This window comes from Helianthus annuus, chromosome 1, assembly GCF_002127325.2.
Source record: "Helianthus annuus cultivar XRQ/B chromosome 1, HanXRQr2.0-SUNRISE, whole genome shotgun sequence".
Lineage (NCBI taxonomy): Eukaryota > Viridiplantae > Streptophyta > Magnoliopsida > Asterales > Asteraceae > Helianthus > Helianthus annuus.
Window position 1 is genome coordinate 131,843,679 of NC_035433.2, and position 21,657 is coordinate 131,865,335.

The 21,657-nt window shown below is 33.7% G+C and overlaps 1 protein-coding gene across 8 annotated transcripts; it reads right to left on the bottom strand.

The window, feature by feature from the left end:
- Positions 1–4,714: 4,714 nt before the first annotated feature.
- LOC110878499 lies at positions 4,715–8,984 on the bottom strand. Of its 8 annotated transcripts, none has more exons than XR_002558040.2 (4): positions 8,586–8,984; positions 7,805–8,075; positions 6,514–7,025; positions 4,715–5,281 (listed from the first exon to the last, which is right to left on the bottom strand). XR_002558040.2 is itself a non-coding variant. In XM_022126814.2 (3 exons), the coding sequence occupies exons 1-3, from the start codon at positions 8,646–8,648 to the stop codon at positions 5,150–5,152; spliced, it is 285 nt and encodes a 94-aa protein (XP_021982506.1). In that variant the 5' UTR covers positions 8,649–8,981; the 3' UTR covers positions 4,715–5,149. The 8 variants fall into 8 exon arrangements, 2 of the variants coding, with proteins under 2 accessions (XP_021982506.1, XP_021982505.1); XR_002558038.2 differs by having other exon boundaries at positions 6,514–7,064; XR_002558048.2 differs by having other exon boundaries at positions 7,796–8,075.
- Between the last annotated feature and the right edge of the window lie 12,673 nt (positions 8,985–21,657).

A 21,657-nucleotide genomic window follows, 5' to 3' on the forward strand; every position in this document is an offset into this window, starting at 1 on the left:
GCATTGTACTTTGAACATAAGGCTATGATGATTTTGTAGATCTGAGTAAAAATTGAATGAAGATAGCATTATGGTATGGCAAGGTTGTAGGATGGCAGTTGTTCATGCAACCTCTCTTGCAGCCATGGTGTTGTCATCTTTTTTCATAATCTGAGCCTGACAGTCTGACAATATAAATGTTTTGCAACTTCACCATGAATATAGAAGAAAGAGAGAATTGTATCTTTGTGATATTGAATATAGAAGAAATAGAGAGTTGGATGGAGATATGAATACTTCTGAGTGAATTAAATTGTTAAAACAAGTCCATTTGCATTTTAATTTTTGTCTCATAACAAAACAGATTATTACATGAACCTGTGTCATTTGAAATGTGTTGAATGACCCTGTATGTGTTGTTACATTAAGATTCAATTAGGTTTATTTTGATTTTGAAAATTGATCGGTTCAATTTTGATCACATTAGATGTTTTATTTTATACTTTGACTAATTCACATGATTTGCTAAATTATGAAGTCTTTCAAAAAGACTAAAGAAGGTATATTATTTTTGTCATCTATTTTATATGTTTTTATGTTTGGATTATTCTGTTAAAAATTGTTTGTACTAAACGGGGCGAGATTGATTGTTTTATGCTTAATGGATACAACTGGTTATCCTGGTCTGGTTGGTTATATATCACTATGGAACTTTCGGATTGATGGTTGATGAGGACAACTGGTCATTTGAGTCGGCTCGGGTATATGATTTGATCATTCAAGTTGATGGTTGATGTGTACAAGTGATCACCTGGGTTGTGCTCGGTCGCGTTGGTTATATTATGCTGCAACTTTTAGGTTTGATTTATTGTTATTTTGAATTGATTACTTGCTCTTGAATATTAAAGTTTTCCGTTTTATTATTTCTTTTTATTGTTTCTTTTAACTTTCAGGATGAAATCAGTTGTGTAGCCATCTTAATTGAAATGTAGGTTTCAGCTGCCATTTTCTGGAAAATGATATGTAAGTTTTTGCAACATTTTTTTTTTTATTCATTTACCTTTCATTTCATAGATGTTTTACAATTATAAATTCAATTCTTTTATATCACTAGATTCATTATGTGTTTGGTTAATTTTGGTTATATTAGGTACCAAGAAGAAGCCGAATGATTTCAAATTGTCAAGATTTTCAAGCAATTAGCAAGTGTTTAGATGATATTAATTTTTTTTATCTAATGTTGTTTTTTTCATCCATATATTACATTCACATTTTATAACATTTGGTTCATATTTTGATAATTTCTTTTTTACTCTACCGGTGTATATTGATCAACAAAATTTTTTTATGCAATAGTACAAGACTACATACTACTAAACTTTACAGACCTGTTATACAATATGAGATTATATATTGATTTTAATAGTTTTTTATGCGTTTGTACAAAATATTATATTTCAAAGTGAATAATATGGTTTTGGATGAAGCCGCGCATCGCGCGGGCATCAACCTAGTGAAAATGAAAAGCAAAACTAATCGGAACACTACAATTCATTTTGAAAAATAAAAATCAAAACTAAATATTGTAGACATTCTTATCATTTAGACTTCCATTTTGAGATTGCGTTTTTAATCCATGAATAATTTTGCTACCGAAGATAGAATTTAGATGCACTATGACAATAATATATGTTGTAGTTTCATCGGAGAATTAATATGTGTGTTTTTCGATCTCATTTTTTCATCTGTGGGTGATAGAGAGCAAAACATGAAGAAAAAATAGGAAATGACTTTTGAAATCTTCTAAATATGCCCTTTTTAGTTTATTAAAATGTGTCTCCAAATTCTATTTATTACGATAATGCCATTATAATTTCGAACTATTGATCAAATAATCTAACGTTTGTAATTAGTTCTGAAAGTTCGTTTGTAATTAGTTCTGAAAGTTCTGCAAAAAAATTGAGTTCTGAAATGATCTTAACTCTCTCTCTCTCTCTCTCTCTCTCTATATATATATATATATATATATAGTATTTTTGAATAGAGAACGCCTCGCATACATGATGCATGCGCTTCACGCATCGGATTTTAGGATCAAAACGTATCAAATCACTACACGCATTTTAAAACCAAACTTATATCACAATCGCATCTCCGTGGCTTCAAACAAACATTTATTTTAATTAAAACGGTTGATTAAAGTTATTTGACATACCAATCTTTTTTCTTTTTTCTTTATCTTCGAATTTAACCACCAGCCACAGCCGTGCAACCCCGCGAGGGGCTGCTCCCTTCTCGGAAAGTGACTCTCTGATCGTTGGCACCAAGCTCTGATACCAATTGTTGGAAATCAAGCCCTTGATCGAACACACAAACACTAGATGAACGAACTTGTTTGACTCTTTTTATTTATTTATCAGTGAAAAGCACACCAATACAATAACCTTAACCATCTGTCTATACTAAATTTGTTTTAGTCCTAACCCGACTCAAACCATATTTATATAAATAAAATAATCAACTAGATATACCTATAAAGACTCAATAAATAATTCATCATAATTATCTATAACTCACGTTTATCTTTCCAGTTACCACTTGTAGCATCTTCTATTCTCCCTTCTTCTTCTCAGTTACACATTTCTCTATGACAGAAACTTCTACGATGTGCTCACTAATAATATGTATTTTTTGATATTTAATTTATTTTTTAGAAAAAATATCACTTTATATTTATCGAAAAAGTGCATAAACTTGCATTGTTACATACATATATATATATATATATGATGATAGGGGAAGGTTCATTTGAGAAGAACTTTAATGTGAGAAGAAAAAGAAGAAAGGGCATAATAGTAAAATATTATTTCATTTATAACTCATATCATTAATTTTTCTCTCTTTAATTAATTAGTCAACTAATCATTAATTATCCTACATATAATCTACAAAACCTACACATATCAAAATTTTCCTACATATACCATACACATTATAAAATTTTATCCTACACAGTCGAAATTTATGCTACACACCTCGAAATATATCCTACACAACTCGTAATTTATCCTACACAACTAATAATTTATTCTACACTTTAAATTAAGTTGTTTTTTTTTTTTAATTTGGAAAAAGTATATATTTTGAAAAGGAGTTACAAATTTAATTTAGTTAGTTATTAAAAGGGAAGAACACAAATTAATGATTTATGTAAGTTTACCAATATACCCTTATATTAAAATTAAATGGAAATATTAAATGAAGTAAAATGAACCATTCTTATTGGTTGAAACTTCTTCTTTTTTCTTCTTATAAAAAAATTCTTCTCATTTGAACCCTCCACTATGATGATAAGCACACATGTGACTTGATAAGCTATCCCATATTTCAGCTTGCCAACTTTATAAATTAATTTTCAGGGATGATTAAAGGCATGTGAGGCCGTGATATGGGATTTGCAAGAAACAAGGGTATCCGTATAACACGTGCCTTTGATTACTTGTATGCAACCCAAATACCCAATCCATTTCATTACCTTATTAATGATAAAAATAATATTATTTCATCACTTTCTCCCCATTACCAAAATAATATTAGAGTCGCTCATAGCTTTTTAATACCAGCTAGTTAAAAGCTTTATTTGTGCTAATGTTAAGCTACCTCAGATTTAAGATGAGATTCTCTTTAACAAACAAATATGAGTTTCATGCATCAAACTTATTTTATTACGAGTTTTATATAGATCTGAATTTATTTATAATATATAATATAATACATAACAACAAACAAAAGCATATGATTATATTTATATGTAAATATACATGAAATAAAAATATAGAAAATAATAAATAAATATTAAAATAGTTAAAAATCAATGAGTCGAGCCAAGCTCTAACTTGTAAAGTTATTCATGAGCGAAGCATTAGACATAGAGATAAAACGAGTTAATTAAGCTCAAACACTCATGAGTTACACAAGTTGATCTCAATCTTAGGCGAGCCACGATCGACTTGACTTGGTTACTCTGTTGATTGTATTATACATAAACATTACGTTTGTAAAATATCTGTTGAGTAGAACAGTGTAAACGATATATATTGAACTTAACATGTATTATGTCACTACTAGAAAAGAGGGTTTTTGTCATGAAACTTTTGGTCACAAAACAGTAGCAATTTCCCTGTTGTCACCATTTCGCCACCGAAAATGCGGTGACAAAAACACCCGTGTCAATTGCCCTAATGCCACCAAATAGCCACCATTTTTATATTTTGCCACCTTACTTTTGCCACCACAAAATTGGTCAAAATTATTTGCCACCGCTTCTTGTTTGCTACGGTCCACCTTATTTGCTACCGATTTTCCACCATTTAAACACCATGTTTGCTACCAATTTGCCACCATTTAACCACCATTTTCATTAAAAAGTTTGCTACGGTCCACATTGTTTGCTACCGATTTGCCACCATTTAACCACCATGTTTGCTACCGATTTGCCACCATTTAACCACCATTTTCATTGAAAGGTTTGCTACAGTCCACCTTGTTTGCCACCATTTAACCACCATTTTCATTGAAAATTGGTGGGTATTTAGCGAGCTTGTTGAATTATTTGCTACCATATTGTGATTGCTTGAATATTGGTTTTTTATTCAGCTTGATTTTCCATTTTTCTCTGCTTTTTTCATAAAAATTACATAATTAATAATATTACAAAATTATATAAAAAGTCTAATAAGATCACGAAAACCCAAAATTATATAAAACATATGTGTATTGAAAGCGTATAAAACATTCTAATTGAAATACCAGCTAAAACATCAAATAACTAAAAAAATCCTAATACGATAAACATTCAAAACCAAGTGTTTGTAGCCTATCTTCAAATTATACTTGTTAACGTAGCTTCAATTTGTGACATCGTATCTAGCATAGCATCTTTATCCACCTTGTACCATGTCTGGCTTGAACATCGACTCACAGGCACCATACAGAGACTCAGAGACTCTGATGTAGTACCAGCCACCACAAAATCTTTTGCAAGCTCCCTATGATTATTGATTTATTAAGAGGAAAGATAAAAAGTTAATGCCAACGGTTAATCAAGCTCATCAAACAGTCGCAGCAGCAGCGCCACACGCAACAGTCGCGACTGCACCACACGAACGCCTCAGCAGCAGCACTGTATTCTACGCACACCACAGCAGAAAAGCCGCACACAGCAGCAGCGACTACACCGCACGCACGCCTCATCAGCAGCACCACACTGCACCGTACGCATGCACGCCTCATCTGACTGATACTGCAAAACAAAACAACAATGTTTTAAAATAAAGACCAAGTAGAATTAATAAAAATGAAGAATACATATATGATACCACCAAACTGTTATCATTTTGAGACATGTAAATATGGATGAGGGTCTATAATAGGGTTCGTTAGTTCTATTGGGTACATATCACAGTTCAATTTGAAGCCTATGACAGTGCTGTAACATTAGTGTATAAGGTACTATCTTGAATATATGGTTTGACAGTACGCCGCATTAAAGATTATCCATCCACTGGATAAAAGGTATTCTTAACAAACATCCCTATATGCTAATATGTCTTTTTGGGTACTAATTCAAATGTATGAATGTGTTGTAGTTACAGCACTGTGATATAGGGATGGCAAAAATACCCGAACCCGACGGGTATACCCGAAACCCGACATAAATGGGACGGGTATATCCGTCGGGTATTAGGCCGGGTATGGGATTAGTTTTAAAAATTTCCGCGGGTATGGGTCGGGTACGGGATTGGTGATACCCAACCCGATTACCCGAAACCACATAATACCCGTTTACACGAACTATATACTCGACCCATTGCCATCCCTACTGTCATAGGCTTATGAATAGAGGGAACATACAATACAATACTATGCTTCTCGAGTCTAAAAAACGCTAAAAGAACAACATAGGTTGCAAGAAAGAATGATTTTGCAATCGTAATTGTTAAAATAAATAAATTGCCACAATGTTAGAAAACAAGTATGACAGTTATAAGTGCCAATCAATGGACAATTAACTACAAGTGAAATCCAGTTGTCTTGAAAAGGGGCCAAACTTGGTGCTCATCAAAGCCATCAATTTAGTCAAAATACCAAAAAATGTTTTGAACTAATTGCATAAATGTAATTATGTAAATACAAAAAAGCAAATCTTGTAATAAGCTTTAACTCACCTAGGCTCCAAATGTCAAAGAGGGAAATGGATTTTTAATTCAGTTATATGCAGTTTGACAGTCTAATAAATTAACTATGTGGAATGGTTATTTTGCAAGAAAGTGACATGTTTGGTTTAAGAAATAGCAAGCTTCTCTGGATCTTTTACATTTTCACAAAACTTCAATAGTTGAAATCCATTGTAATGCATGTTTCCATAATGTATTTGTTAATAAAACTACCAAGAACATAGCAAAAAACAAAATTATAATGAAAATAAAAATACATAGCTGAAAATAATTAACAATGTAAGAGAAGAAATCGAACCATGAAGAAGTGCAGAAAGACTTCCCATTGGCATATAATCGTAGACAAATTCAATGTTCTCCCTAAACTCAGGCTCCGACACTGTAACATCCTTCAATCTCTTCACCGCCACCATCATCCCGCCCTCCAACACTGCCTTGTACGCAGTCCCGAACGTCCCTTTTCCCAAAACCTCCGCCGAAGCTCGTAGCAAATCCTCAAATCCTCGAAATCAAATAATCTAGAAGCACTCATACTTGCAAACTACAATATGTTTTCTTTTTCTTTTTTTGCAATACGTCATCTTTGTTAAGATTTAATAATTTACAAAATATTTTTAATCAAATGTACAGAATAACTTACAAACAATAATAAAAAGGGTTGGTATAATTTACAAAATATTTTTAATCAAATGAAGTAAATGAGCTACTAGAATACCTCTGCCTCATTTTCAGATTCACTGTTTGCGTCGATCGACTTCTGGGCACATCTTTTCTTCCAAAGCCATGTTTTTTGGTCCATAATTTGCTGCTCTGGTCACAACAATCCCACACAAATCAAATAAACACAAACTGAAGCAAAAAAAATAATAAATAAATAAAGAAAAAGGAAAACAAAGTAAGGCCTTTTGAAAGAATTACTCTGGTTAAGAGAAGGCTGCGTTTTTACTAGGAAACACTGGTAATTTGCTAAAGGAAAAATGGAATTCTAACTTAAAGTTGAAAAAATAACTAGAAATATATAAAGAATGTAAAGAAAAAGAATATGTGTTTAAAGAATTCTCATGTTTGTCCCCACTGCATTCATATGCATTTATTTATATACAAAACATGTCATTTTTTTTCAACATAACATCACTTGATTTCAATTTTCACCTCTGCAGTCCACACTTCTTATATTATTATTTACCATTTAAAGGTTAATCTTTGTTCCACATTCCAAGACTAGATTGAAATCTGTATTACATTTGTATTGCAAATTAAAAAAACATTTAATCTTTATATAAAAAAACAAAGCACACATAAAAGAACTCAAAGAAGAAAGCTAGAAATGCACAAAAATCTCCAAATTTTTGGCCAATTTTGACGATTTTCGGTAGTACCGAGCTCATCGCTACCTTATTCCCAACACAAGAACATTTGAGCAACGCTTAATCACCATCTTTAGTAGCAACCCAAATGCCAAAACTTTCAAAATATACACCAACAAACAAACGTATGAGCTTGCTCAAAAGTTCTTGATAATCTTGCAAACCCATGAGTGAAAATGAAAAGAAAACAAACCAAAACCCACAAAAGCTTACCTGAATAACCTCAGAGCTTCAAAAAACAAGCATATGGAGCAATGATAAAAGGGAAAGTTGGTTGGGGAATTTCAACAAACAGGTTGAATGCAGAAGAGAAATTGGGGAGAAATGGGACAAAGGCACCGATAGATAACAGAACAAAAAATCTTCGAATTAAACTCTAACAAATGAACCATTAACTCGCCGAAAGCCTCAATCAGATCGTGAATTGCAGAGATCGAAATTAAGAGGTTTGGTGGCTGTAATCACTAGTGGGTTTTTTTCAAAGATCAAAACCCTACACAAAACAACTTGACAATCAAGCAACCCAAATCTAAAACCTTTTAATGAGCATTTTTTGATGGTGGCATAAACAAAAAGGTAAGGTAAATCACAGTTTGGTCACTGTTTATAATATTTGGATTGAGGTTTTCAAACTGAGTTTTGAAAAAAAAAAAACCCAAATCAGATAATAAGTTAGGGCTTCATCTCAAGTTTCAATCTTTTTAGGCCAATATGGTTAAATTAACCCTAAATATTAAAAAAAATTAACAATCAAAATCAGATTTTTCCATGCCCCCCATATTACAACTTTGTTCGATCATTTAAAAAAAATCAATTCCTAGGGTTTTTTTCTGATCATTATTTGAAATTGTTTTAAACAAAATCCAGTAATGATCTAAGAAATATGACAGGATCTAGGGCAATTTTAAGGATTGAAGTTGGGAATTCGAGTGATTTGACATAAGAAGTTTGTGATTATTAATGAACATGTTGCAGAAGGTTCATGTGTTTGAGATTAACTTACAATATGAGAAGGAGACAGTTTGGACCTAAGTGTCGATTCCACCTGCTCTTTCAAAACCCCCATGATTCGCTCGCTCTCAGTTGAAGCTTGTTGACGACGCTATCAAAACTGCATCAACAGCACCATGTAAGTTGTAAGCTACGAGCGATTTGAAATTAAGAGCGGGACTCTAAAAATTAACCCCCTTAATTTAACTTTTCATCTTGCCACCACTAACACGGTGGCAATTAAAAAAGGCCCTTTTATTTCTAATGTATTTTCTATGTTTTTAATTTTGTTTAGTATTTTTCCTACGGATTTATCACCAAAATTAAATGGTGACAAAATTTCCAACCATTTAGCCACCATATCATAACAAGTACGCTTAATTTCAATTTTGGGGGAAGCGGGTTGCTAAATTTGCTACCCTATTTTTTTGGTAGCAAATTTTAGTAACAATTGCCTAATTTTCTAGTAGTGTGTGTATAGTGTTAAAATCTTTATTTCCTAGTTCATCTGATGTACTTAGGTGAGCATGAATAGCGTCATGTAGGCGTCATACGTGTAGGAGATATGCCCCCTCACACTCATATGAGGGGAGAATACTTGGTGTCACTGTGAATGTGAATGGGGTTTTAAAAGAAAAATCGTATTAATTAGAAAAGAATTGCCTTTTGCTCTCACGCTCCTCTCACACTCACCAGACATCATATTACCGTGAATGTGAGCTAATGTGGGGAGAGGGGATCCCTAGCACTCACGAGTCACGAAGGTATGTCGAATGGCTCTTAAATATTTAAACATCTAAAATTTTACTTATTATGTATCAAGTGAGTTTAACAATCATTCTTTGTTTTCTAAGTGTTATTTTGAAGAAAAAAAAAACTGATAATAATAATCATAAAATCAACAAACTTTGTTATTTTATACTAGAAGGGTGTCTGTGTGATACAACAAGAAAACAACTATTATCAAGATGTACATTGTTTGGTTGGTTCGGTTATTATCCTCAATCGAAATCGAAGTAATCGGTTAGTCTATTTTATTAACCAACGGATTTTCGTTAATCAGATCGAAATCAAAGTCATATGATTAAAGTATAATATTGTTTGAAAGACTATTTTACCCTAGTTTAGTTTAATCTTATTTCTTAAAGCAAAATAAAAAGGTTTTTAACTTTTGGTATTTTAAAATTTAAAATGTCTTTGTTTTATACATAGATTATCTTTGTTTTTGAATTATTAAACTTGTAGAAAACATATAATCACTATTTCAGATAACATCTGAGTTCTAACATTATCTTTTAGGTATTCGTGCTTTCGAAACGTTGATTAAATTGTCTTCATCAACCACAAATACCATGTAGAAACGTCAATTTTCGCTAATTTATTTTGAGAAAGTCGAATATTAAGGTAGATTTTATTTTAAATAAATAGAAGTTAGCGCATAAGCTCATGTGTAATACAGAGGCGTGAAGAGGTTTGATAACGTTTTCATAGGCGTTATATGGACTAGGGGTGTGCAATAACCGAACCGTTAACTGAAACCGAACCGAAATTAACCGAAACCGAATTAACCAAAAGTCGGTTAACGAATATTTTTTTTTACCATCGGTTAACCGAACCGAACCGAATCATTTATTTTTTTATATATTTCTAGCTTTTATACCTCTATTTCATGTATTCCATGTTTTAGACTTTCATTTCATGTAATAATATCTCTATTTCATTTATTTATACCTTCATTACATTTATTTATACATTCATTTCATTTATTTTTACCTTCATTTTATGTGTTTAAACATCTATTCATGCATTTATACCTCTATTTCATTTATTTATACATCCATTTCACGTATTTATACATCTGTTACATGTATTTATACCTCCATCACATGTATTTCTAAGCAAAAAAATTAGCCCTTGTTTGAATTGGTTATTAACCAAAAATTAACCGAACCGAACCGCAAAACCGACAAATTAACTGAACCGATTAACCGATGACTTCGGTTACGGTTACGGATAATACTAATAACCGAACCGAACCGTGCACACCCCTATGGACATGAAGAGAGAGGGACGTTTCTAGTATAACACTAAATGATGATGTGAAAAAAAAAGGAAAATAATGATTGAAAGGCAATAAGGGGCGTTAACCATTACATATTTTTAAAGGGGCGTTTTCGCCACATCAGCATCATAAAGCCCTTCAAAATTGTGTAACGATTAATGCACGTTAATGCCATTTGAATCATTTTTTTGAATGACGTGCCAACCACCGTGATCAGACGTTGTGGCCAAGGTCGACTACTCGACCGCCGCTTGCCCCTTGACTCTCCCATGTGCGCGGAAACCCGACCTCCACCCGCCCGAAGGCACGGCAGTGGAATAATCGGTAAAACCTCGTCTCCCATCCAAGACGAACCGGCGCCACCCATATTCGCCCTTCACCTGGATGCCGCAGAAAATAATGGGGAGAGTGGGAGTCAAACCTGAGTCACAACACCAAATTTTTGCGAGTTGAAGTCTCTCGGGTTCTTGTGGTTTAAGCATAGATCTAGAAACAACCACATCTCGTGGTCGGATTGGTGTAATTTTTCTGTGATGTAGCTTTTTTGATGTTTTCTGTTTTGTTGTTGTTTTTTTTCCGGCTCGGTTTTCGAGTTCGGGCGTGGTTTTAATGAAGTTCTTCTTTCAAAAAAAAAAAAAAAAAAAAAAAAAAAAAAAAAAAAAACTCCACCACTACCTCATTGGCCTATTTCAATCATTACTTTCCATTTCCTTTCCCCTCATTTAGCATTATACCAGAAACACCTCTCCTTCTTCATTCCCTTATAACACCCTGGGAGGTCGTGTTTGGACCGTTATCAAGCCTTTTCACGCTCTTATAATGCTCATTACGCATAGCATTACAGACATTAACCATTACATATAATCTATAAAATATGTATTTAAATGCTTATCAGTTACCACTTAAACTATTATTCGAATTCGAATACAAAAGTTATAAAACGAACCAAAACTAGCCATGCCCATTAGAGTGTCAAACAATTCAACTGAGACAATGTTATATTTTTATTCAAAATTTAGATTAAAATAAAAAGGAATCCAAGTAAATGTAAAGACATTAATGTTGGCCTAAAAATATGGCTTTAAAATCGGAACAGCACCACCAATTCCATGTTTGAAGGTCACGTTACCCCGGCGTCTATGGATCCTATTCCTACCTATCATTGCCTATGAGTCACGTATAGCTTCTAGTTTCGAATTCCATATAATACTAGTTTATTTATAAATTTCTATAATAATCCTTTTTTAACATTAATATGTTTATAATTCAAAACCTCTCACATGAGTTGTTATGTTACTACACCAAAATTTTCAACTGTCGATAACAACACTTATTACTACACCAAAATTTTCAACTGTCGATTACAACACTTATAATTGTCTTTCGTATTGGATTTTGAACAAGCGCAACCCTAACTTAAGGTTGTAGGATTGTTTGCTACCAAAACGAGTCGTTCAGAAGAGTTCTAATCAATACGAGAGGCGGAAACAAACATATCGACTTTGAATCAGCTTGATTTACACAGAGAATCACTTTAACTGTCTTGTATATTGATATAACAACGTTTTACAGGCAGTAGACACTTCGACAGCACCTCGGTACCGGAATCAGAACTATTACAAACAAAATCAAAGCTCAAGTATTTATAGGCGATGCATTTCGCACGGAATGACTATGAACTATTTCGTGCGAAATGGTTTCACATCTCTAGAACCCTAATTTCTTGTACTTTGAGCTTTGTTCTTTCTAATCTAGATACAAGACTCGATACAAGACGAAGTCGACAGACATATGCACCAACAGACTCCCCCTTAGATGTTGACGAAGTCATCAGTGTCGAGTCTTCGGTATGTCACATCTTCAGTCTTTATCAGTCTCCGCTCTATCCAAAACATCTGACAGTTTAAACATCCTTCAATCTCTTTTTTCTTCTTGAATCTCAATCTAACTGTATCTTCTCTTAATCAGATCCCTTGATTCCTTAAGTTCATCAGCATCAGCAGCTCATGTAAACAACAGGATTCACCCTGGCTCTCTACCATTCAAACTCCCCCTTGAATGATGATCCATAATCTGTATCTAGCTCTTGTTCTACGATCGTGACCTGGCTCACACTCTGCTCAGGCTTAGACATGGGGTCCTGCACAAATCTCTATCTCAAAACATAAATTTTATATTATGACAATTTTTTTTTTTAATTTTGGCTTATCACTTGTAAATATGAACATTCAAATTTGTCATTTTCAATATTTTGAAACCAGTTAATCATTTCAAAATCTTTTCTCTTTTCAAACAGACTCCCCCTTACCTGTTGTTCATCATGTTTAGCACTTGGAATTTTGAAAATCAGCTTTCCATCACCAGTTGTCGAAAATAAGATGAAATAAAATCTTTTTGAATTTTCAAAAATTTATGCTAAAACACTCCGAAAATCTTTTTGGATTTTTGTTTTTAACGGGAAGCAATAAAGAAATATTTACAGACAATATTTTTGTGAGTTTGTGTAAGAGGATCATGTCAGTTTTTGAGACAAATCACTAACACCATTAAGCTTTAAACATTTTAAGTTCTAAACGATTCACGTAGATTGTCTGTATACTGATCCACTTAAATTTTCACACAAAGTTCAAATGTATCGAGATACGGTATTAGAGTTTTAAATGTCTTAAACTTATTCGCGTGTACCACCTCAGAATATACTCCCGTATCCAGACTCCTATATTCAGTCTTACAGGTGAATGTACACTAATGATATCTGTAAATGGGTAATGCGAGACCATGAGAGCTCAGGTTAAAACTTCCGTTCAGACAAAGAGATGATGGCTCGTCTTTAAGGTGTGTCCCGTTTGGGGATCTTTTCTTCAACAGCACATGATTAGCATTTTGCAATGTTTCATCATTTTTTATGCTGAGGGTGAGCTTTTAAGAATAAAGCAGTGCAAATTATTATACTAGGACTAGGTTATTGCTTCCGCAAAATCAGAAGTCCAGGTATAATACCCCAGATATCATCACGCACAAAGACCTAGTATGTCAGAAAAAAGCCCTTCAAACAAGATTTCAGGTGTTACCTATATATCCAAGAGATGTTCCCTACGAAATAAACAAGTTTGATATTTAGGTTTGTATCTCAAAAACAATCTACTAAATGTGTAAAAACCTACTAGCACATCCTCAGTGAGATTGCTTATCACATTTGACTTTCCAATTCTTTAGCGTGTTGTGATAGTCTACTGATGTACTATCATTTCCTCTTTTTCACAACAAAACTCGTTTTTCATTTTTTCATTTCTTACTCCCCCTAAAATTCAAAACCATTTAAAGAAAATTTGACAAACTGGTGAGAAATGCTTCAAATCTCCATTCACTTGGCATAAACAATCAGAACTCCCCCTTACAACAAACTATTTTCCCATTATGATTTCAAAACACTTAAGTTTGTTTTAATCAAAATGGTTTTTCCGGAAAATAAGTTTTGTTGTTACCACTTGTAAGATCGGGGATAAACTCATCATTTTGTTCTTTCAATCATTTTGAATGAATAGTTAAATCAAGTTCAACTCAATGACCTTGATTAACCACTTGTCGGTGAAAACCCTCTTTCAACCACTTGTAGGTTCAAATATAACAATTTTGAATTTTACCACATGTAGCTTTTCAAACAAACTTATTCAAGAATGATGCTGATTCCTGCTCCACGATTACCAACTTGGAAGCTCCGGCAAGTCAGGATTTTAAGTAGAGAATGATGTCACCCAAGCCTAACCAGCCTTGGGTGATTGTTCATCATCGTTAACCCACCATCCTTTTGATTTAAAAAACTCTTTTGCCCCTTTCACCTTCCTGTCAATCATCTTCCCAAAAATATGTTTTACTTTTCCGTTAAACGCCTTTTCAGCATCAAATTCTTCCTTACCAGGGAAGAATTGATCTGAAATCTCAATCTTTCCAACTATTAACATCAAATTATCTTTTGACAATGGCGGAAAGTTTTCATCGTTCATTTCTGGAACGGAATTCTCATCATTTTTCTCAACAAATGACTCCTCTGACTTTGACGAGTCAGATTCATTGTCAGAACTAGTTTCAGATTTAACAACCCATTTTTGTTTGTTCAAATTGACTTTTCTTTTGTAATAAAAATTTCGAATTTTCACCAATTTCGAAAGTAGAATTTTTTAACACTTTGAATTTTTCTGCGGGTTGTTCTGTTTTACCAACACATTTTTCTCTCATTTTCAAGTTAGAAGAAACTCCCTGTTTTGTGTTGTAGGGCTTTGGGCAGTTCCAAGCTATGTGTCCAACTTCTTGACATTTGAAACATGTTCTTTTTTCAACTCTTTTCTCAGATTCTTTTATCATATTCTTCTTCTTCTCAGCAAGAAACTCTTTGTTTGACTGTCTCCAGAATGGTTTCTTCTCTTCTTCTGAACTTGTTCCAATATCCTTATCTTTCGTCTTTTTATCTTGAAAAGCTTCAAGACCTGCAACAATAAGATAAACTCTGTCAATCAAATAATCACAAGTTGTATAACTCAACAACAATCGTTTGATTCTTTCATTTTCAATTTTTTCGAGTTCTAAATCCTGCTTCAGCTTTGCACAATCTTCAATATATTCGTTGATGACCTTCTGCTTCGTCATTAATGCTGAACTCATCATCGTTTGAGTATCTCCCATTTCAAGGTTTGTTTTGTTCAAATTATCAACTGTTCTGTTCAGCACATCATATGATTCTTTTACATACTTCACATCAAACAACAATTTTTCTTTCAACTCTTCTAGCTCACTATACTTCTTGTCTTTTTCTTCACAATGTTTGCATGGTTCCAAACATTTTAGACAAGGTTTAGTGACCTCGACAATCTTTTCAACTTCAACTATCTTTTCAACTTCGATGATTTTTTCAACTTCAACGATTTTCTCCACCACCTTCTCAATCACCTTTTCAGACATTTGTTCTTCATCAAATTCTATTTTTATCTCACACTCTTTATCTTCGACCTTCTCAGTCGAATTTTCTTCAACTTTTTCTTTCTCAGCTTCCATTTTTGCCTTTTCTTCAGCGATCTTTCTTGATTCCAATTCTTCCAATTCTTTCTTCAGTCGAGTAGCCTTTTCTCTTTCAACATCTCAATTTTATCTGCAAAAAACAAATTAAAACTAAATGAGTCTAAACTTTTTCTAGCATTATTAATGTACTCTTCCACATCATCAGTATCTTCATCACTTTCTAATGATCTAAAAATCTTCGTTCTTTTTGGCTTAGATTTGATTGCTTCTTCTTCCAAGATTTGAGCAACAAATGCTGAATCAGCCGGGATGTATTTGTCCCAGCTAAAACCCTCTGCCACTTTTTCATCATCTTGATTAACAAGATAAGCTTTCTTCTTTCCATCTTCAATAGCACGGGATGATGACGATTGTTGAGCTATTTGATGATAAATTGATTTTCAATGATAATCGTTGTTTCCAAACGGATCTTGTCTTCCGGTTGCTTCTTTATTTGTACACTCTCGTTTAAAATGCCCCTTTTCTCTGCAACGAAAGCAAGTAACCTTTGATTTGTCAAACCCTAACGGAGATGTGGCAACATCACGAAAATCATCTCTTCCGGTGATTTGTGTGAATTTTTCTGCTCTTCTTACAGCACTGGCTAAACAACACTTGATGTCCATCAACTCAAGTTCCTCAGAATCAATCTGGTCATAATCCTCTTTAGTAAGCATTGGATTTTCGATTCTTCCAGCAACTAAGCTTTCGTAAGACTCTAACATAGTAACAAGTGATGCCATGTATTGCTTAGCCACTTCTGGAGAAAGATTTTGACCATTTTGAATATTCAATGTAACATTGCATTGCAGATTTGTTGAACTCTGTCGTTGAGGACTTGGTGTTGTAAAATTTGGATCAAAACTTGAATACGATGATGAATATCCACCAATCTGAGTTGTAGTGCTAACATTTGTTCTAGAAGAACCATCAGCACTGAAAGCAGTCTTAATCTTCGGACTTGGAGTAGTCTCAAATTTGCTTCCTCTATAGTATAAACTAACATCTTGTTGAGCATTTGGATTATTCATGATAGCAGTTTTCTGAACATCCAATTCATGTTCTTCAATCTTCTGAATGAACTTACTCAAATTCATACATTCAGATTTTCTCATATGTTTCAAAATCAACAAATATGTTCCCCACTTATTCTGTGATAGTGCATCAGCAAGCTTATAAACCCATTCATCGTCTTCTTTCTTGATCTCCAATCTTCTCATTTCCTGAACAAGATGACAATATCTATCGATAGTCTTCTTAGTCGTCTCATCTTTAAAAGCTACTAACATATCAAATGATTTCTTTAGTAATGCACGTTTGTTTTTTTATCATATCAGTGCTTCCCTTAAACTTGTTACACAACGCTAACCAAATTGATCTAGCAGTATCTTCATGCTGAAGCAAGACAAAGATATCTTCTTTTACTGCTTGTTGAAGAATACTAATCATCATTTTTTCACTGGTATATTTCAGTTTCTCATCCGCTAAATAATCACTCAAAGATTTTTCATTTCCACGTTCATATTTCGGTTTTTCGTAATCTTTGTCCAACGAAACCCATCCATCAAAATTATAAGCTTGCACCCATGTTTCAAAACGATTTTGCCATCCTTTAAAATCCTCGATGTACATAAGCTTTGGAGGCTTTTGAGACGTTCCCATTTCATTCTCAATTTCAATAGTTTCGGCAACTGTAATTGGAGCAACTGGCGTTGCAAACGCATTGTAAAACTCTTCTTCCATGTTTCGGTAACAATTTTCACAAGTTTACAAAGTTCAAGCGAAATGGAGTTTCAAACGAAATGGTATCTCAAACGAATTGGACTTTGGTGCGAAATGGCCTTTTCAAGCGAAATGGCACTGTTTAAGCGAAATGGACAACTTTCAAGCGGAATGGGTCATTTCGTGCGAAATGGGAGGTCACAAGGTTCAATTCGTGCGAAGTGAAATGTCTGTTTCACACGAAATGGTCTATTTCGTACGAAGTGATGCTGACGTCATAAAATCGGACATGATTTTGGTACAATTGATCAAGTTTTAGGTCGATTTTAGGTCTAATTCTTTCAAGGATTGATTAAAACAGTGTTTCGTACGTTATATGTGAAATTCAATTGTAACACCCCGAAAACGGGTTTGGTAATTAAACCCCGTTAATACTAGGAACAGGTAAAATACCGTTAGTGGTAAAACTAACCCGGTGAAAAATTAGGATTTTAATAAATAATTTTATGTTAATAAAATTAGAAAGAGAATAAACGCTTTGAGAAAACAAAGCGTATATAAAGCCCGACGGGTTAACGGGACTTAGAAATACTACGGGTTATGACTTCCCCAAACCCATTAAGTAACTAGGGATATCAACCTAGTTGGTTAAGTGTTGTTAAAACAATAAAAGAAACAAGAAATAGATAACCCTTTAAATAACTTGGGTAAATTGAGGGACTAAACCTGGGCAAATGAGATAAGCTTTTATCAAAGCAAAATAAATAAATAAAACACACACATACGTGTGTGTATGTCTGCGATTTTAACCAGAGTCAGGAAGGCTCTCTTGCTCAAAACCCTAAAGTGCCAAGAATCACCAAATTGAAGGGCAGAACTAGCTCAAATCAGATGCATGAACACGAATTCATGATCACCTAGTCATGGGGATTACAAGGTATGTCGAATTTTACGATTTGGTGACACTTTGAGATTATGATGAATAATCAAAATCGAAATTCTGGAATGAATGTTGAATCCATGAGTGTTGTTGTGATTATATCTTAGTCTAGAAACAAACCCTAGTAGAAAGCTTGATGAATTGTTGTCAAAACTAGGGATTTGATAATTAACCTATTTTGTGCTAAGTGGGTTTTGATTATGTAGTGAAGATGATGGTTTACACATGTTTAAAATCATCATAGTTGCTAGTAGAAACAAGATACTTGAACAAATTGCAAGTTTGAGTGTTTAACATACATGACTTGAGATGGGTTTTTATGATATGATGATGTTAGTGTCAAACTTGTGATTAGAATCATCATATTAGTTAGTAAGACAAAGTACTTGAACCATTTAGGTGTTTGGGTACATAAATCATATTTACCATGAAATGGGTTGTTATATAATATAGAGGAATTGATGTTAAGATCGTGATATAGATGCTTGAAATCATGTTACCTAGTTGTAAAATGTGTAAAAACAATGTATGCACATTAGGTGTTTGTTAAAATGCCTAAATGAAAACTAAGGTGTTTGAAATTAGAGTGAAAATGTGCAATGAATAAGATTGATAAGTCGATTGACTTTAAAAAGTCAAATCGACCAAGTGTATGATCGGATGGTAAATTCGATACAAGAAGAGTAGGATGGAATAGTCGTAAATGATTATGACTAACCTAACCGTCTTACAATTACAATGATAGTTTGACGATCAACAAGCTAGGTGAGAGCTTGGGAACAAAGCGGGTCAAACGAAGCAAGAATGACGGGAAAAGCACAATTCGGATGCAAGGTAAGTATAGCTTACACTAGTCATATAGTTTAGAATGTCCTTTTGTTGTTTTGATTTCGAACAAGACAAATGGGAAATTGAGATATGGTGTTTCCGGCGTGTAGTCGTACGGAACAAGATAACCATTAAGGGTAAAAAAATTGAAATTTGGACACTTGTTGACAATAATTGTCGATTTTTGAAAGATACATATTTCGTAAGCCTTAATAGGCCAAAAAGCGTTAAGAGGTGAATTATAGTTAAAACGACCGTGCGGTGTAAATTGGAACGAGTCATGTAGACGAGATGGCAATAAGCTTTATCTCGCCAATATCATCGGTCATTTAGACCAACGGGTCAAAAGGTGAAAATATCACATTTTGACAATATCGACTAATGGTTTGATGAGTTGTTTGATTTCAGAAATAAATATCGAGTGGATATTTACATCGCTATTACTTAGTAGATATCGAGGCAAGGTACTTAAATGGGTCAATGTAATGATCCGAGCCAGGTACGCATAATAAGATAACTCTCATTTAAAAGTAAGACTAATGAGAGTTAAACGAAGCCTAGAATAAGTTTTTGATTATCCTAATAGGTAAACCAAATGTTACGGACGATGGTCATTATATTTGAAAGGCCTAGTGCCCTTTTAAATAAAATCATAGTTAAAAGATCGGAGTTTGGGTTAAACAAGTAATTAAAAGTCATTCGTCGTAAATGAAGGACTAATGTTGACCAAAACGCCCTTGTAGGCTAAATTGAACAAACAACCCTTAAAGGTTGTTTGGAAACGAGTTTTACAATTAGATAATTACTTAGGATGAGTATAGAAGTTGAAGGATGTAAAACGTTAGTCAAATGGCTCTATTTGAGTCTTTGCCGTAAAATAACGCTTTGAAGGGTAAATTTTGATATATATAAATCACCACATTAAATCCACCACAAATATAGTTGTGGTGGAAGATCCTTTGATAAGAAATGTGGACTTATATATTCGGAAATGAATGAAAGCAAATGGTGCTTAAAATATGCTTAAATACCTCAAACGGGTCAAAATAAGCATATGGGTGAAAATGGGTTAAAGAAGTTATATAATTCTATAATTGGAACCTAATATGTTAGGCATCATTGAATTTAATAGAGTTATGAGAATTAAGGGTCAAACAAACTTGTATGTTTGATAAAATCACGAACGGGTCAAATTTTGGTAAAAGAGTAATAAGCCGAAGACTTAAAAGTCTTAAATTTTATTCAAGCCGGATGTCGGATTTAACTCCATATGATGGAGAATTAAATTACAATCATGTAGGAAGAAACGGTAGGTCAAACGGATAAGCGGTTTGAAAGATACGAAAGATTTCGTGCCAAATACGGTAAAATGGAAAGCTGGAATGCAGAGACCACCGTAACTTACGGTGCCACCGTAAGTTACGGTGGAGATGAAAAAGCTACGGTAGATTCCCCCTGTTTTACGATGAGAGAATTAACATTCAGAGGCCACCGTAAGTTACGGTGGAGGCCAGGTTGAAATTTTTGTTTTTCTTATCAATTGTTTCTCGGACTCGTTTAGACACGTTTTAAACCCTGTATGACTAAAGCATTTCATGTTTATGAAATGTAGGTACACCTTGGATGCCGGAAAACGATCAAGCTCAATGAAGAACCGAACACGATAAAGACACATGCTTCCGCACATTGCCTCGTTGTAAATTTTAACGACGAACCCGATCACGTTATGTAGAATAACTTATGATTTGTAAAAGTTTTAATAAACCCGTATTTTTGTAGTATGTGTAGTCTTAACTACACATCTAATTGTTGGTATTACATATAAAATCGCTTAATAGTAACTAGGGTGTTACAAGTTGGTAATCAGAGCTCAAGGTTGTTGACAAATGTGTTCGGTTCGAGGCTTGATCGCAAATCCGGTAAGTGTATGTATGTTAATCGTTTAACGTATTAAAGTGTTGTAAACAACACATAGGGTTATCGTGAAATACACGTTACCCCAAATTAAATGATAGATATGGTTAACAACATTTCGTGCGTTGACACATATAGTACAAAAGCCTTGTACTATGATACGGGCATTTAGTAAAGTTGACATTACTAACTTTGTGAATGTCTTGATTGAAGGACACTTACATTTAAAGATGACAAAGGTTAAACAAATGCAGGATGTGATAGAGGAACAGTCCGAGGCATGACAAAAGGAACATGCCCATCAAGGACTAAATCGCGTAACGACCGCGAACAAGGCTAATGGCAAGAGAAGCCCGTTAGGGCAAGCATTATCAGGTGCACGTTTTAAATTATTGCATAAATAGTAATATGCAACAAATATGTAGAGATTGAAAGTTGCATATGTAGATTGAAAACTTGGAAAGACCTGAATAGAAAACCTATCCGGGATATTGTTTCCAAGAAAAACAGATAGAGGTATTACTTACATAGGGCGTGATGTGAAAACTATAAAAAGGTCATGCGTGT

Bases quoted from the DNA above. Each gene is read 5' to 3' on its own strand.
- LOC110878499 (XM_022126813.2), bottom strand. From the start codon at position 8,648: ATGGGGGTTTTGAAAGAGCAGGTGGAATCGACACTTAGGTCCAAACTG. The intron at 7,026-8,585 runs GTAAGTTAATCT...TGTTGTGACCAG, and splicing joins AACTGTCTCCTTCTCATATT to AGCAGCAAATTATGGACCAA. The intron at 5,282-6,930 runs GTATTCTAGTAG...TTTGTTTTGCAG, and splicing joins AATCTGAAAATGAGGCAGAG to TATCAGTCAGATGAGGCGTG.